We start from the raw sequence: 18,137 nt of genomic DNA, 5'->3' as shown, positions 1-18,137 counted from the left end.
ACATAGATACTGGAACCAATCAACAGCCAGAAGAAGAACAGAGCCCCACACTAACTTACACAACATTTCGCAGCAACTCTGATTCCACTTCCATTAATTACGATCCATCCCAAAATTGCTGACAGTGCCACTGTCATTATTGAAGATGAATGTAATATGATGGCATCACAGCAAACCAGCCTTCAAGTTGCAATTGCTAAGGCCACAACAAGAGCTGAAGTTGCTGCCTCATTCAAAAAGTAGCATCACAATCACTCTCTGCACAGCTAAAGCCAGTTTATGGAAATCTGTCCATTTCAGACCCATTTTCTATCGCAGAGCATCCTTGTGAAAGTGATATCCGGAAGGCTAACAAAATCATTCACGATAAGTGAAAAGCTGGCGAGAATCCTAGTGGTATTGAGGTTCAAGGCATAGGACAGTTTGCTGAGAAAGCCTTACCTATCTTGCAATGATTCTGTGCGATAGCAGACACTTACCGTCGAGTATCTGCAGAAGCCAATTGGCTATCACAGATGATGTGCTCACCAGGAGATCCTGTGCTGTTGAGAGATGCCCTTTGGCATCATTCAGCTAGTCAGCCAATATTGAAGCATGGTAATAAGCGATTAGATACCACATCATTTTCGGATCTTGTCGAGGAGCGATACACTGATAGCTTTGTCATCAACATTTGTATCAGCAAGTTTCTCGATGAGTCCAAAGATTATTATTATTAGTGTTCGTTCACGTTTGCGTTCGCATTCTTGTTCTTATACTTGTTCTTGTTCTTCTGCTTGTTGTTGTTCTTCTGCTTGTTCTTGTTATTCCACTTGCTCTTGTTCTTCTGCTTGCTCTTGTTCGTCCGCTTGCTCTTGTTCTTCCACTTGTTCTTGTTCTTCCGTTTGTTCTTCTTCTGCTTGTTCTTCTTCTTCTGCTTGTTCTACTGCTTCTTCTTCTGCTGCTTCTTCTTATACTTCTGCTTCTTCTTGTTCTTGTTCTTGTTATTGTTGTTGTTCTTCTGCTTCATGTTGTTGTTGTTCTTCTTCTGCTTCTTCTTCTCCTTCTGCTTCTCCTGCTTCTTCTGCTTCTTCTTCTTCTGCTGCTTCTTCTTCTGCTGCTTCTACTTCTTCTTCTTCTGCTTCTTCTTCGTCTGCTTCTTCTTTTTTTTCTTCTTCTTTTTCTTCCTCTTCTTCTTCTTCTGCTGCTTCTTCTTCTTCTTCTTCTTCTTCTGCTTCTTCTCCTTCTTCTTACTCTGCTTCTTCTTCTACTTCTTCTGCTTCTTCTTCTTCTGCTTCTCCTTCTGCTGCTTCTACTTTTGCTGCTTCTGCTTCTGCTTCTCCTTCTGCTTCTGCTTCTTCTTCTTCTTCTTGCTTTATTTGGCTTTATGTGTTTTAGACGTTTCAGTAAATTGAAATTGTAATTTGCGATAAGGCCACTAACTGATTTGTATTCTGCGAGAATTAATGCATGTTTTCAGCGCTAAAGGAAACATTATTAAACATGGACTTCGCTTTTATGAATAGCCGTGGTGAATGTTCAGCGTGGCATTGCAAGTACACATATGTAATGACTGTAATTAGGAAAACGTCGCTTGTGAGTTGCGATATTTGGCTCTGTATTTTAAGCTTTTGAAGGTCGGTTATTTCAAAGTCCTCTTAGAATTTAGGCCACTAATTGAATTGTGTTCAGCGAGACTGAATGAATGTTTTTGGTAACGAAAATGTTGTCTGGTCACGCACTAAATAAATATCGTCGTGAACATTCAGCATAGCGTCGCAAATATATAATGAATGAAAAAGTCGCCTTATTTTTTAGACTTCTGAACTTCCTTTGTCATGTTTAGTTTCATTTCGTTTGGGTTTTGTTTGGATCAATAAAAAGTGTTTGACAATAAATATTAGAAATATGGGTTGTGCATTTAGCACGAGTGTTTGACTTGACTAAAGGTCTTCACGCGAGTGGCGCCAACAATTCCACATGCTCTATCTGAAAACATTTTCATTATGTCAAGAATTGAGCGCTGCCAAGTGTGAAAAGATTAATACTGAGAATTCCCAAGTAGCACCTAATCATACTAAGGCGCGAACTAAGTTCTTCAGTTACATTAATCATAAGCCATGGGTGTGTTGAATCCACCCATGGCTTATTATTAACCTAATTTGCACACATTTTTTTCTTGGGCAAAGCTCGTCATGCTCAACCTCTCAACAAGTTGCTTCCGAGGCAGGTCAGCAACGCCAAGGCCACAGTTGGAATGCACTGTAGATGCAACCACGGAATTATAAACAATACACGCAATTCCGCTTTAACAGACCACAACCTTCAAACCAGCAGCACTCCGATTTGCAATGATCTCTTCAACTACGGTAGATTTTCCAGTTCCAGCCTGGCCAGTTATTAATAAGTTATGCCCTTTGGAAGCCACACTTACAATTCATGCTTAACCTAGAGTTAAAACGCTGACCTTCACATTTTTATCCCGTTGCAAACTATACATACACAACTCAGTACCAACTATGTCGAACATCTTGCAATTGTAAGCGAGCACCCAAAATGTCAAGTCCAGGTGGTTGTCACTTATGAGAGCTTAGCATATTGGGTCAAAACTGCAGAGACTTAACCATGTTTTAAATGTCTTATCCCTGTGAAAAGTCAATTTTGGGGGAAAAAACGGCTGCTACTTCGCATTGAGAAAATTTCCATCTCTAGTACTACCCAGGAATGCGATAACATTGCAAGACCTTATTATCCAATTTCTGTTCTATCAGAATCTGTCAAGTAATTGCTTACTGTCTGGAGGTTAAAAACAAAAGAAAATTTACAAATCTTAGCTCTAAAAGTGGTCATGATCACTTAAGATGGGTGGTCGACTAGTCCACTAGATACGAAGTGGAGGAGCCAGCAAACGAAAAGCAGGAAAGAAAACTGAAGGACTGCTTTGGATGGTAATTTCATCACCTAAACACAAGACTCCCATGTGTGTTTATAACCCGTTTACATTTGTCCTTAGCAAGAATGTATTTTGTCAAGGTATGGTTGTGCTATTAAACCCAGTTTGTGTTTTACTTTCTGGAATGCTTCATGTATACAAGAGCGACGTAAGTGTTGCAGTTTTCGAGACTTGATGACCTCCAAAACACTGAAAATCATAGAATTGTTTGGACCTGTATTTTTGAAGCTACAGGAAGCAAGGCGGAAGGAAACATTTCATACAATTACCGATTTCACATTGCCACACGTTTTAAGTCGTAACTCCAAGTAACCAGGGTAAATTTTTTTCAAAGTTTGCGGTGAAGTTCATCAGATAAGCAAAAAGGATGTGTTCCCTAAGCGGTCCGCTGATGTTACGCGGTCATATTTTCGACACTAATGTATAGAATGTTTGTCGCACTACTGATTTCCAAACCTTTGAAAAACTCTGTCAGTGTAACAATTTTGTTATCATGTAATTCTAAAGGATTAATCTTCAACTTTTATCTAAATGGAAAGAGAAATAAGTGCAGGTTGGCGGCATACAGTTGCGACCTATTTACACATTAGTATATTTGGTCGTAACGCTTCTTGATTGATCACACAACTTTGCCGGCTGTGTGATAAATAGTGCAGGACTGGAAGATATAGGTTGTCGATAGTATTTCGACAAATTGCTAGTTGGCTTTAAGCAGAAAATTTTGAAAATAGCGTCTGAAAGTCTGCGGAACAAATTCCAGTGAGAGTTCTTCAATGTTTCTCACAGACTCAGTTCGCTTGTTTCGGTTTGACAAAATCAACCATTGTTTATGTCTTTATTGTTCCATTGACCGATCATCACCAGTAAATTGTACAGTATATGTTGTTCTAGATCTGAGATACTGCTGCAAAAGCCATTAGCACTTCTGGAAGGCATTTCTGCACAGTTTTTGAATGTGTAATGCACCATCCTAAAGGAAATGAGAGGACGTGAGATATTCGACCTTCCTGGGTAGACGTCACAACAGCCGCTAGACCCATTCTCCTCAAACTCGGTCGTGAAACAAATGGCAGTGTTTTGGGGCTATTTTCGAGATTTCATTGGGGCACAGAAAATTGAGGATTTAACCAAATCCAAAATTTTTTTCGCAGAAGTATTTCAAATAACATTTAGATTCGTTTTCGCGAAAAAAAATTTGGGGGTTAGGTGCACTTAAAGGTTCAGCACTTTGCTGGCCAAGAGCAGAAATCACATCATCGACTTCAGTCCCTGTAGTGATACACTTTAGCTTTTTCTCTCCACACAGGGGGGAGAAAATGCTTCTTTTCTCTTGCACTGTTGATAAAAGCATTCGCCATATCTGCCAAAATAGCCTGGACATATTTCTCAGGAACATGAAACCTTTCAACGCGACACCATTTCCCTGAAAACAAAGAAAATGGAATCTTTTATGAGTGGTTTGCATTGTTTGGTTTCTTTGATTGTGTATCGTTTCATCAAAATTAACTGTAGCATTCTACCCGAGTGTAACATAACTAATATCAACAACGGTGTTAGCTAAGGATTGTTCAAAATCTTGCAAGTGTACTGAAAACCTTCACTAGTCTCCAACAAAAGGCACAAAAATGACGTTTTAACACGAGATTTTTTTTAACTTCGAGCAATCAAGAGCGCCAGTGGCCAGAAATCCCATAAGAGCTTGCACACGCATTTTACTTTCAGACCAGGACATGAACAGTCGGCCATATTGTGTCGTGGTGGAAGAGTACATGAGTGCAAGCGTTAGCCAACCATTTTACTCAGGTATTTTATTCACTCACTTCAGAAGAAACATCTGTAAAACTTTGAAAAACGTTTTAAAGTGGTGAGTTCATTGTATATTTAGTTTAACCTTCATCTAAGGTTATAACCCGTACAAAAATAATTTGAAGAAGCTAGTCATAAAAGGGGATAGGTGACAATTTTGGTTGCTTTTCTTTTTTCTTGCTCCAAATTAGCTGAATTTTTGCATGTGGTCTTCAATGTAATAGAAAAACGTGTTCCTGTATTTTTGCTGCTGGTTTTTGCTTCGCTTTATAAAGATGCCGCTAGGAAAACCGAGTGGTTTTTTGCATATGCAATATCCTGAAAACGAAGCAAAGTTTAGCGGAAAAACTACGGGACATTGCTAAACATACCTAAACAAAACTCTATGCGGAATTTGGAGTGTTTTCGACAAAGTTCACTTTTGATTAAAATACCTAACGCCCTTTTCCCGCCAAGGCTGCAAATAAACGAAGCCGGGCCTTTGTTATGATAAACAGAGCCGATCCTTTGTTATAATAACCAAGCCAAGCCTTTGTTATAAGTCGAAGACTGGCCTCGGTTTATCATAACAGAGGATTGGCCCACCGCAACTGCAGGGACTTTGATCTCACTTAGAAAGTAGCAAAATGTCAATTTCACGCAACGTATAAGCTCAAAAGTGTTGATTTCAGGTCAAAAAAAGGCGTAAATAAAAATAAAATGAAACAAATAAACATTTCAATAAGAACTTTTCCAAATACGGCAACGTCTTCAATGGCTAAAAAATCACCAGATAAAACATAGTTTTTGACAAACGCGATCGTAGCTTTATGTCACGCACTGCCATAACTTCCAAGTTCAAAATGCGCTGGTACCTCTTATGCCTGATGAGGATAACAACTTTGGTGGCTGTTTAGTTTTGGATTTAAGAATTTGATGACTCCACGTGAAAACGCTCTATTAATAGGGCTGACAGATTAACAGATTAACCCTTCTGCGCAACGTACGGGTCTCCATACATCTGCATGTCCCCTGATCCCAGAAGCTCAGAACACTACAAATCATGCTGATTTGAAATAAAATCAATGAAAACTGGATCACAGATCTGTTACAATCGATCGCCACTTGCTGGCCATTATTATGTTTAAATCTAGTTACCAGTTCGAGAAACGTCCACAGAACGTAATCGCAATGCACGCCAGGAAGGGTCTTTACACCTCATGCGCGGGAAAACATGGTGGTCGATACAAGACAAATTTTATAAGTCTAAAACCAGTTCTCGCTTTCCAAACTTTGACGCTAGCAACGCTTGGCAAATGGGCCACAACTCACCAGAGGGTATTTTTCTTGGGCAAGAACTGCTCTTGGACTTTGCTACCTGGCTCGACCTGACTTCGAACGCCGATAACACGATTTCGGTACATCAGCTGCCTTCAAAGCTTCAGAACACATGTTGATTCTTTAAAACGTGCTGATGACTTACAGGTTTATCGAGGCTTTATGATGCCTCTCAACCACCAGGTAGGCATACAAGGTACTTTAAAACAATGCTTAAGATATTAGTTGACAGAGCTCTAATGCGGCACATCTCTTTTTTGTTTGATAGCATTTTGTTTGACGCTCGATCGATTCACGTGTTGTGTTCACGTCACAATAACCAGTGTAAACAATCCGTTCCCAGATTTCCGATCTATATGCTGTGGGATTTGGTTTTGACTTCATACACTATAAACAGTCTGCCTGTTTGCTGTTCAACAAATAAACTCCTAAAGACATGGCTAGGAAAACCCAAGTTTTTTGCCTACGTTTTAACTCGAAAACAAAGCAAAAACCAGCGACAAAAATACAGAACCACGTTTTTCTATTACATTGAAGACCACATGCAAAAATTCAGCTAATTTGGAGCCAGAAAAAAGAAAAGCAACCAAAATCGTCACTTATCCCCTTTTATGACTAGCTTCTTCATTTGTTCAATAAGATCTTGTCTGCCGTAAGATTTCGAGTTCTTTGACTCTGCTCAGAGATCCAGTCTAGGATTAACATGTCAAGACTGGCTCTTGGATTATTATGCTATTGTAAACCTATGATGAGTTTTTGTTATTTGTCTCTTACATAGTGCAAACAGTTTTTTGTTTTGCTTTTGTCATTGCCTTGTTTGTAATATTTAGGGGTTGTTGACCAAGTGTGAGGTCAAAATGGCTGGATATTAGCCAAGTCCTGTTTTTGCATGTTTATGGACCGAGACGGGTGGCCAGCATTTACTTTCCCGCCTTTTCCAAACTGGCTGGCCACCCAATGCCCAAATTTTTCTTGCTTTTTTTGCAACTTCGTAATAACTGTTGTTCGCACTCTCCGTTACAATCTCTGTTGCTTAAATATCGCTGGACTCTTGCAGAGCGAGTACTAAAATACGCCAAAGTAAGCTGAACCAATTTTTTTTTTAGACAAAATTTCTCCAAGTACCTAACCGGTCCATTTTTTCAAATTGACATTGTTGCCAATTTCTAAGTTAGCCGGTTGTCATTTGCGTTACGGTTCAGCGAGGTTTCCTGTTCTTGGTTTTCATCCACATGAACTCCGCCTTGACGACGGTTGCTATCCACGATGTTGGTGCCCAAACAAACGCGCTCAATAGTGAGATCACAGTGAGAAAGTGAAGCTTGAAATGGTTCTTTGCATTGCTTTTGGACGTGGTAGTAGAAGTGACCGAGATAAACAGATTGGATTTTATCGATTACCTTCAGTGGTAACCAACAAAGGAGAATTTGAAGAACTGACTACAGAGCGGAGAAAAAAATGGATAAAAGCGATCAGTCGCGGAGACAGAATCAAAAGCCATGCTTAACAGCGAACGGGTATGTGGCAAGCATTTTGTGTCTGGGAAGCCAGCTCCATACTGGCATAAGCATGACATGGATTGGGTGCCCACATTGCAACTTGGCAAGAAAGATCATCGCCCTAAATTAGGCCATGATGCGAATGCAGAGAGAGCTGAAAGGGCAAAGAAGCGACAGCAACTTGCGGTCAAACAAGAATGTGAAGCGGCAGAAAAACGTCGAAAGCTTGTGGAAAGCAGCCTTCCCGTTGCTCAGATCGACTTTAGTCAGCCAAGTACTTCGATAGAAGAAGAGGGAAATCGAAACAAAGAGAATAAGGCCTTTTCTTCTGATTTGGCAGCCATAGCAGTTAGCGAAGGTGAAGAAATCGAACCAGAAACTGTTAAGGACGCCGAGTGCCAAACCATTGAGTTTGACTACATGTTTCAGTCAAGCAGATATCATGCCCCAAATAAGGATTTCTTCGACACTGACGATAAAGTTCGCTTTTACACTGGGCTACCACCTATGGAAGTACTAATGGCTATTTTCAAGCACATCTCACATGTTACACGACAAACACAGTCGCTCAACAGATTTCAAGAGTTCATCATTGTACTTATGAAACTAAGACTAAATGCACCGTTGCAGAATCTTGCATACCGGTTTGTTGTTTCAGTGTCAACAATTTCCAGAATATTTTCCCATTGGATTGTTGCGATGGACACAAGGTTGTTTTGCTTTGTGTACTGGCCAGACAGGGACCAACTGTGGAGAACAATGCCCCAGTGCTTCCAGTATGCATTCGGAAAGAAAACAACTGTTGTGATCAACTGCTTTGAAGTATTTATCAAGAGGCCTTCAAACTTGCTAGCCAGGGCACAGACCTTTTCAAGTTACAAACATCACAATACAATCAAAATTCTGGTAGGGATAACACCACAAGGAACTATTTCATATGTGTCTGAAGCCTGGGGAGGTCGTGTCTCAGATAAATTCATAACTGAGAACTGTGGCTTCCTGGACAAACTGATTCCAGGAGACATGGTGATGGCAGACTGGGGATTCACCATCACTGAGAGTGTTGGACTAAAAAATGCTAAACTGGTTATACCAGCTTTCACGAAGGGTAAATTTCAGCTCGACCCAGTGGACATGGAGGAGACAAGAGGCATTGCAAATGTTAGAATTCATGTTGAACATGTCATTGGACTGCTTAGACGGAAGTTTACAATACTGGAAGGTAAATTGCCAACTGACTTCGTGATATGTAATCATGAAAACTCTGACAGGTGTACTGCATTGGTGGATTATATGATAAGAGTTTGTACAGCTCTAGTTAATTTTTGTCCTCCAATTGTGCCATTTGATTAGAACAACTTCACATTTAGATATGTTAAGTCTTTTATTAAACCACCTGGGTGTTTTTAATTTATTTCAGGGATACAATAGGGGGGGGGTATGGTATTAGGACTTAGGTCCTGATATGAGTTAAAGCTGCAAAGTTTTACTTCCAAATTTGCTTGTTCAACAAGCTTCCAAGATACCTAATTACATGAAATTTTCGCGACACCTTATTTTTTTAAAAGCGCAAAATTTAAGTGACACGAAAAATAAGTATTGTGAACATGACAATCAAGAAAGAATAAGTTTATTACCACTGAGTGTATTGAAAAGCAGTTTACAAGTCCAAAAGACAGTAAATATTGGAGTTAACTTTGAAGATGTGAAACCAATTCATGCAACTGGGCTGTTGGAAATGTGTAACTTTTTAAAGTCCTTTTATAATTCAAGGACTTTTTGCATAACATTGCCAAGAGAATAAATCTTCTCACTCCAAAATGTGAAATTAATGTGACTCAAAATGCAAAATTTTCGCAAATTTGCAAAATTTAAATGTCGTGAAAAATTATTTGCGAACCTCAAAATCACAAAATAAAGGTGTTGCGAAAGTTTCATGTAACAAGGCATGTATTTTTTTTTGTGCAAGGGGAGGGGTGGCTTAATAAATTTCTTCCTCTAAAGAGGGGTTGCTTAATAGAGGATTTACAGTAGATACAGTATGTGGTATGATTTTGTAAAGGAAACATGAAAGCTTGTTTATATCATCCCTCTGGCCACTGGATATTCTCAGTTTACAACAGGGTTCACTTCCCCTGTAAAATTAGGTAATGACCTCTGCCCTTTGAAAAGTCCTTTCCCCTTTTAGGATTAGGTATAACATTTTCTTTGAATTTGGCTTTTTCAAACGAACAAAAAACAACAAAACAAGGAAAACTTATGATAAAAGCTTTGATTGATATCCTAAGGTACTTTTTGTAGGGTGACGCACTCTGTTACATGTACTTGCTTGGATACTGCATTGCATAAAAAGTAATAAAAAGCTAAGGTAGTTTGTTACAAACAGATTTCAATCTATACTGTCAAGTGCAAGAAAAAAATTGGAATATTTCACAAACAAGGTAAACAAGTAGCATAACTTTATTGAATTAAATAACATAACTTCAATTTCTAATTTTCCTAGTTCTTTCGAAAACTGTGAAAAAATATTTGTTAAAATAAATGTTCTATATATTTTACACATAATGATTTCTGTAGGAAAAAGATACAGAATGATATTATTTGAACATGCTGTTTAACACAATAGATTATTACATCTGTAATGGTATGGCTGTGTGTTCTTCTACAAAAGAAACACAGGTGTCCCATGCTTACTGTCATGCAGTATATGTATTTTCACAGCTGCAGCCACATGAGGGCCTGTATGCTACATCCTAGGGAGGTGGGAATGTGTGTTTCCAGAAAATATCTATACCCATCCCATGGAAGGTCATTGGACATTTTGAGGAAGGCAGGGAGGAGGGGGGGAGGGGTTCAAACGAAAAACCTTTCATGCGGAAGGTGTTGATATTCTCTGGAACCACACAAATAGCTGCCTGATATCCTACGTGAAGGCTTTGTCTGAATTCCTTTAAATCAAAGCCTCAGATTCAAAATTGAAATATCTGAAAATTATATTATACAAAATTTACAGATGATTTTCCATGTTCCTTTTAATGTTGTCAAATAAACATGTTTTTAAAATGAAGGAAACAAGCTGATTCTGCCATTTCTTAAACATGTTGCCAAATGAGGTCTCATACCTTGTGCATCAAAATTTATAAATGTGGGGTCTACTCCAAAGACCAAACAGGTAGCAAATGCAACTGCAAAAACCCCACAGTCACTGCCATTTTTTGTTGTTGCTGCACTGGCTTCGGGTCCAGAGCAATTAAACATCCCCCTAATAAATCATTTGTTTGTTCCTCTACTTCTTCAATTATGACTGAGTCATGATAGAGGCTATCAAAAAGATTTACATATCCAGGCACACATCCAATTGAGCTAATACACACCCAGTGATCGTTCCCAGTGTGCAAAATTTGAACCAATTCACCACTAACAACATCAAAATTTCTAACAGGGCCAAGTGTCGGTCGCTGAAAACCTGCGATTGCTGGATTCTCAAGCTGTAATAAAACATTAGCTTGTTGGATGATATCGCAGTCTATCCATCCAGTAGGATTAACAAATTAAATCAAAATGGTAGTCTGTTAGATTTGCCAATGCACTGGTCTTATCAGTTTCACCCTGGGTGACTTTCATAATAATGACATCACTTTCATTCTCACTACTGGAGGAATCTGACAAAGAAGAACAAGTGGTAGAGGTGTTGTTAGCTTGGGCAGGAGCAATCTTTTTGCATGCAGGGCATTTCCAGGTTGTTCTGTGATTGTTTGGCAGTCACTTCAAATCAAGACAAGTAAGGTGGAAGTACTTTCCATTTGTGCAGCTTTCTTCATGGCACTCAACTAACTTGTCTGTGGGGGTAGGCTTTGCCTTGCAAATACAAATGCTGTCACATTTCATCGCTGCATGATCTGACACAACAGTAGGTCATGGGGATTTTCTGGTATTCCTTTTCCTCTTGAACTGAGGAAGTCTGCAACAGTGAGGGCAGTACCAGGTCTTTGGCATTGCCATGGAGATGAGACACGATGGGTGAAACCTCTGATAAGGGCAGTCCTTGTTACTACACAAAATGCTGTCCTCATCTCTTTCTGTTCGACAAAAACAAATGGCATCCTTGCTTGGTAATGTAGGTGGTACTATGCACCTTCAGGTGTACCACCATCCCAAAATCTCTGGGAGAATGCATATTCTCCAGAATGTTTCCAGTTTAGGCAAAACAAAGTTCCACTGCTGAACATCTGGATATATACGCTGCACAAATAAGTGACTGTTTTTTGCCTTATCAATGGCATACACCACAAAGTCATCATACTGAAGATTTGGAACTGAAAAAAGCTGCTGCTGTACTTGATAGTAGTAGCTGTGGCTCTTTTTCAGCTGTAAATTCTCATTTACTTTTTCCAGGCAAGAATGTTTATGTTGAACATAGTCATCAAAGTTGCCATCAATGATGACTATTGGACATTTAACTTCCCCACATCCACTGCCACAACAGTCACATGACACAAGAAAATCAGGGGTGGCAAGAAGGAATGCATTCTCTTTGTTGATGAATAACCCACACTTCTTGACTTTGAAGTTCACATGACGTGCTTTCATGGATGCTTTATATGCCTTTATGGCATCAATTTTAGTTTGGCATAGACTTGCTGCATTTCCCCATCTGATGGAGTTGCATTAGATACAAATGTTTGATCACACCGTTCTTCTAAGATTTTACTTCCTTCCCCAGTATTTTGATGTGATGTCTCGATTTTCTGTTCCAGCGCGCTTTTGAGTTTTTTTGCTGATGAAAAGTCTGTCCCTTACCTTTGTATATGGTACTTCGTTGACATATGTTGGTAAAATCCACGTGCATTTCGCTTGAGTACAGGCGAGTTTTCCTTGAATCCGTGTCACAGCTTCGATGTAAAACATCACGCTTGCTACATGGGAACAGGATTCAGCCAGTCCTGCCTTTCAGCCTAAGCAATGCGCAGAGATAATGGTGCCGTCCTTTTCTACAATGATCCAAATGTTCTCAAGAGGATTGTTCATTTGCTGCGAATGTCTCACCTTGGCCACAACAACAATCTTTCCCGCGATTTCTTTCCCTTGAACTGACACAACGAAACCAGAGACCATCTGGTTGTACGCCTCCAAACTTTTGATGGCCTTAAACTGCTTGTCTGTGTAATAGCTTGTCTCCAAAACTAAATAGGAAAGCAAGTCCGAGACTTCTATAGCAGGCAAACATTCGGAGCTGAACTGTTTGCTCGATATGGCCGCTGGATCTACGCCAACCACAGAAAATTTCTTCAAATACCGCTCTCAGATGTGACTTTCGAGGTTTTTTACGTAGGATGAAAACACTGGTATCTCATCTTGTGATTTTGGGTCGCTTTCTTGGGAAATATCCATTAGAAAGATGAATTATTTGAAGACTTTGAACACGAGTGCTTAGAAATGCCATAGATTTCCATAACACCTCGCATGGGCACCAACATGGCAGAAACCTAATTTGCATAAGCTTATGACGTCAGCTGAAAACCAAGAATAGAGGTCACTCGACTGTTTGTTATCGGACTACTGTTATTGTTACAGCTTGGCGCACTCTATTGCTAGAGCTTGCAAAAGGTAATTTTGTCTTTTTTTGAAAGGCCGAATATTCATGGGTAAGTTTCGTCTAGAGTTGAGTTTTCAGCTTATCTCCTGCACACTTCTTTGGTAATAAGGTTCACGAGACCCCCAGTGTTTTGGAGTAGTTGGAAGTCTTACTACTGAAACAGGTAGACCGCGAACTGAAAGATACGCGTGACAGTTGATTTTGGCGCTAAACGTCAACAACTTAGGTCACGTGGCTTTGTTTTTCAAACCAAAAACACGAACTCACATGGTCACATTCCTAAGGGCGCGATAGAGTGAGTCAAAGAATGGCGTTCTCCGTAAACAGCAAAGGGTGAAGTTACTACCGAGGAAAATCAATCGATGAAAGTTTGAGAGGAAGTGTTCTCGACTCCATTATGGCGGAAGGCGGAGATCCAGCCTCAGGGTTCTTTCCAGGAAAGTTTCCCGATGTTGCTAACCGCTTCAGAGTGTCAACTCAATTTGTTTCAAAGTTATGGCAAAATTTGTGCGCTACGGGTGACCATTTGCCTTCGAAGAAACTATCAGGTAATCTGTCACACCTCAAGCCTGAGGACATAGAACTGATGGAATTTCTCAAACAGGAGAAGCCTTCCCTTCCCTATAAATCGGTTAAAGATGTTCTTGAAAACTACAGTACTTTAGACAGCGGAACATCCTTGACAGCGATCGGAAATGTTATCAGGAATAAGCTGCAAGAAGGACCTTACACTCGAAAACGACTGACGAAGGCATCTGTGGAAAAATTTACCCCTGCGAACACAGTTTACTGTCAACAGTTTCTAAATACTTTGAGTGCTTTGCCACCAGAAAAACTTAAATTTTTCGATGAGGTTGGCATTCATAGTGGGACAGGAAACCCCGCTTATGGAAATTCTCTCAAAAGGGAAATAGCGGTTGAAATAATTTCTGGAAATAAAAAAGGAGCAAATGTAACGCTTAGCTTGTTGTGTGGACTGGAAGGAGTACTGTATGCAAACACTGTGGAGGGCACGTCGGATTCTACAGATTTTCTCAATTTCTTCACTCAAGCTGGCCAAGCCACAACCACACTCAGTAATCCAGCAATTGAATTTGGTGATTATATCATTCTTGACAATTGCGCCACACATCGTTTCGATACTGGGGACATTTTGCAAAGATGGCTATTGCACATGGGAGCATAAATCATTTACACTCCATCCCTTTCACCAGAATTCAATGTCGCAGAATTCGTTTTCAATAAATTGAAAACTTTTAAGGAAAACGACCAATTTTTTAAGTTTGCAAGACATGTTTCGACAGAGCTTCTGTCATCTTCAGTTGAATGAATGATTACAAAGCAAGTTGAATAATAAGTAGGCAAAAATGCTAATTAAGACAAATAGTAACAACAGAACGTGAAAAGGTGTAAGTTAAAAGGATAATTTTAGATTTACATGGTGTAATTGCTGATTGAGGGAAGGTAGTTCTTTTTGAATATGAATAGCCTCCTTTATCTTGAGTTGAAAGCTGGTAGTGGCGTGATCTAAAATATGAAAGCAGTCTATTGAACACAATGAGCGACAACGTTCAGAATTCTGAAGATGTTTGAAGATGTGAGAGGCCCTATCAACGGCTAAGTGCTCACGTACGCGTGTGGAAAAATGTCGGGAGGTTTCGCCGACATAACAGGCATTACAGCCCGCACATGTAAACTTATAAACCACATGTGAACGAAGCCCGTCGGGGATAGGGTCTTTCACACCAAAAAGGTTACCTATCTTGAACGAAGAAAAAACTAATTTGATGTCTAAATCATTACAATAGCGCTTGATTAAGTGTCGAATCTTCTTCTGAGTGATGACAGAAAAATGGCCTATGTATGGCAGCTTAAAGTAAAACGTGGGCGAGGTGGTAAGGGGGTAGCCCCGGGGACAATGACTGCTATGGGTCCCAGTGATGTAACGGTTAACCACTTTTTCAATTAAATGGGCAGGGAAAAGGTTCTTTTTGAGAATTTCAGTAAGCTTGGTTATATCCTCGTGTAACCCCAACCAAGTGTTGTTGATCTTGTAGGCCCTGTCAACAAGAGTCCTAATGAGACCTACTTTGTATGAGTACGAGGTGAAGCTAAACTAATTAGTTAATAACCCAGTAAAGGTTTTCTTACGGTAAACCCTAGTTAGGAAGGAATTAGTGTCACTATTATCAATAAGAACATCTAGAAAGGGTAATTTGCGATTAAGTTCTTTTTCCATAGTAAACCTTATGTTGGGCTGCCTAGAGTTAATGTAGTCCAAAAATATAAGAGCATCGTGCTCCGAGTGAAATAAACAAAAAGTGTCGTCAACATACCTACGATAAAATAAAATTTTGGAGCATTGAAAATTTTCCAACCATAGTTCTTCATGATGCCCCATAAAAAGATTGGCTAATACGGGAGCAAGGGGAGACCCCATGGCCACACCATCGATTTGGTCATAGAAAGAACCATTAAATAAGAAATGGGTCTGGGCAGTGGCTACAGTGAAAAGGCTTCTAAGTTCAGGTTTACTTAACTTAAGGTCAGGATTGCCCTCAGAAATGTAATTGACCGCCAGATCAATACATTCCTCAAGAGGTATGTTAGTAAAGAGACTTTCCACATCGAAGGAAACCATAAATTTACCAAACATAGATGAAGGTTGAATGTCCTGTACAAAAGTAAAAGTGTCTGTAGCACAGTGTTCAGTTGGGATGTGCGGCGCCAAAAGATTGCATAGATATTTGGCCAGGTTATAATTGTAAGTTCCAATAGAAGACACGATGGGGCGAAATGGCGGAGTTGAGTTAGGCCCAAAATCATTAGGACTCTTGTTGACAGGGCCTACAAGATCAACAACACTTGGTTGGGGTTACACGAGGATATAACCAAGCTTACTGAAATTCTCAAAAAGAACCTTTTCCCTGCCCATTTAATTGAAAAAGTGGTTAACCGTTACATCACTGGGACCCATAGCAGTCATTGTCCCCAGGGCTACCCCCTTACCACCTCGCCCACATTTTACTTTAAGCTGCCATACATAGGCCATTTTTCTGTCATCACTCAGAAGAAGATTCGACACTTAATCAAGCGCTATTGTAATGATTTAGACATCAAATTAGTTTTTTCTTCCTTCAAGATAGGTAACCTTTTTGGTGTGAAAGACCCTATCCCCGACGGGCTTCGTTCACATGTGGTTTATAAGTTTACATGTGCGGGCTGTAATGCCTGTTATGTCGGCGAAACCTCCCGACATTTTTCCACACGCGTACGTGAGCACTTAGCCGTTGATAGGGCCTCTCACATCTTCAAACATCTTCAGAATTCTGAACGTTGTCGCTCATTGTGTTCAATAGACTGCTTTCATATTTTAGATCACGCCACTACCAGCTTTCAACTCAAGATAAAGGAGGCTATTCATATTCAAAAAGAACTACCTTCCCTCAATCAGCAATTACACCATGTAAATCTAAAATTATCCTTTTAACTTACACCTTTTCACGTTCTGTTGTTACTATTTGTCTTAATTAGCATTTTTGCCTACTTATTATTCAACTTGCTTTGTAATCATTCATTCAACTGAAGATGACAGAAGCTCTGTCGAAACATGTCTTGCAAACTTAAAAAATTGGTCGTTTTCCTTAAAATCTTTACATGTCTGCTGCTATCTAGACCAAATTGAAAACTGTTTTAAAGGAGGAATTTTGATGCCTATTGCGTGAAAACGTTCATGTTGCAATCTTTGAAGCGTTGGAACTCATAACTACTGAGGACATGTTTGGTTTTTATAGCTTTATCTTGTAGCTATGTCAGTTAAATTTTATTCACTCTGTACTGAATCGAATTACCTTGTTAACTAAAGAACCTGTTGATCTGATATAAAAACAACACAAGTTTTTATTCATTTGTCTGATGAAAGTTTCAGTTTACATTTACTATTATTGCAGCAAGCATGTCGCGTAAAGTAACATTTGTACAAAACTGTACAACTTCAACAATGGTTAATGTAAGTTACAATTTACGTTTCTTGAACAATATTAAAACTTTCAATGTTTTGTTCTAGTCCATTTGTAACTGAGAATCGCTGAAGGGGCAGCGCGTGCATGTTTGTTTACTTTCAGTATTTTGTTATCTTTGTCGGCTGTAGACCTTATAAACAGAAAAATACAACATGGAATTACTCTTTTCCAAGGAAAAAATGTTTATCTTTCTTAGTATCGGAATTTTAAATGCATTAACTTAAAAATTTCAAGAGCAGTAAAATATGTACTCTTTAAAAGCACAACATGGTTCAAGCAGGTAATTGACAGCCAGACAGTTCGTCTCCTGCTGAATCGCACCGTATTTTGAAACAAAGACTATTTAATTTGAGCTTAGTTCAGACAAATTTAGTAGAGCATTTGCAGCATCGTTAAGTTTAGTTCGCTCATTGTCATCATTTCCTTCACTCGTGGAAAGTGTTGCTCGGGTGATAGTCGCGCTGGGTTTAGTTTGCGTACCACGCAAGTACAAGCTGCTTTCCTTCAGTGCAGCGGCCAGTTGTTCCTCTTCGTCTTTGACTGTTAATGGTTGGAGTTCTGTGCCAGTTGAATAAGATTCGCTAAAAGTAAAGCTAAGCAGCGAGTCTACGGGTTTATATTGCAGAGGTTCAGGGGTTTCTGAAGGCCATTTAATGCCTTTTAATTCCCATAAAGTTTGCACAGGATTTCCTTGGTGTGGCACTTGGTAGCTTTCTAGCACTATCTTCTTGTCATATTCTGTCAGTGGCTCAAGTAAGCTGACCCCAACTGGGTGAATTTTTCCTTTAAAATGCAATTCAAGTTTCTTTAAATCCATGTCAACCTGACGCCAGTTTTCAAACCCTTGAGTATTTAGGTAGCGTGGCTTGCACTCGTTAATCAATCGTGATCGCATAAGACTTGAGAATGAGTTTGATGTTTGATTCTTTAGTGCTATCTTCATTGACAAAGTGTTTTGCAGTTTC

The 18,137-nt window shown here is 39.5% G+C and overlaps 3 protein-coding genes and 3 pseudogenes across 7 annotated transcripts in view; 1 reads left to right on the top strand and 5 right to left on the bottom strand.

Annotated features, from left to right (window-relative positions):
• Positions 1 to 962: 962 nt before the first annotated feature.
• Positions 963 to 2,509, bottom strand: LOC149110618 (uncharacterized). The gene is made up of 3 exons (XM_089292308.1): positions 2,447 to 2,509; positions 2,184 to 2,241; positions 963 to 1,222 (listed from the first exon to the last, which is right to left on the bottom strand). The coding sequence occupies exons 1-3, from the start codon at positions 2,507 to 2,509 to the stop codon at positions 984 to 986; spliced, it is 360 nt and encodes a 119-aa protein (XP_089148434.1). The 3' UTR covers positions 963 to 983.
• The window catches only part of LOC149110610 (uncharacterized), a 65,722-nt gene continuing 48,819 nt past the window's right edge, over positions 1,235 to 18,137 (bottom strand). For 4 of the 5 annotated variants that reach the window (XM_089292557.1, XM_089292559.1, XM_089292558.1 and 1 more), the window contains exon 3: positions 16,991 to 18,137. This exon is cut by the window's right edge and continues 2,778 nt beyond it. In XM_089292557.1, coding sequence (XP_089148683.1) covers positions 17,516 to 18,137 — 622 coding nt within the window. In that variant the 3' untranslated portion in view covers positions 16,991 to 17,515. Of the gene's footprint in view, positions 4,356 to 16,990 lie in introns of those variants that run through there. The other variant, XM_089292561.1, reaches the window with a different exon arrangement.
• On the top strand, positions 7,625 to 8,907 carry LOC149110617 (uncharacterized). The gene has a single exon (XM_089292546.1). The coding sequence runs from the start codon at positions 7,630 to 7,632 to the stop codon at positions 8,905 to 8,907; it is 1,278 nt and encodes a 425-aa protein (XP_089148672.1). The 5' UTR covers positions 7,625 to 7,629.
• Positions 9,737 to 12,144, bottom strand: LOC149110616 (uncharacterized; annotated as a pseudogene).
• On the bottom strand, positions 12,162 to 12,945 carry LOC149110615 (uncharacterized; annotated as a pseudogene).
• On the bottom strand, positions 14,405 to 15,806 carry LOC149110614 (uncharacterized; annotated as a pseudogene).

The sequence above is a fragment of the Orbicella faveolata genome, unplaced genomic scaffold (genome assembly GCF_042242905.1).
Source record: "Orbicella faveolata isolate gen_17 unplaced genomic scaffold, um_ofav_v1 contig_24, whole genome shotgun sequence".
NCBI classification, from domain to species: Eukaryota; Metazoa; Cnidaria; class Anthozoa; order Scleractinia; family Merulinidae; genus Orbicella; species Orbicella faveolata.
Note: the sequence above shows the minus strand (reverse complement) of the source record. Positions and strands in the feature narration are given on the sequence as shown.

Coding starts and splice junctions, on each gene's coding strand:
- LOC149110618 (XM_089292308.1), bottom strand. CDS start 2,509: ATGTTCGACATAGTTGGTACTGAGTTGTGTATGTATAGTTTGCAACGG. Junction 2,242..2,446: donor AACGGGATAAAAATGTGAAG/GTCAGCGTTTTA, acceptor TTGCATCTACAG/TGCATTCCAACTGTGGCCTT. Junction 1,223..2,183: donor CGGAAGCAACTTGTTGAGAG/GTTGAGCATGAC, acceptor AGTAAGAAGAAG/GAGAAGAAGCAGAAGAAGAA.
- LOC149110617 (XM_089292546.1), top strand. CDS start 7,630: ATGGATTGGGTGCCCACATTGCAACTTGGCAAGAAAGATCATCGCCCT.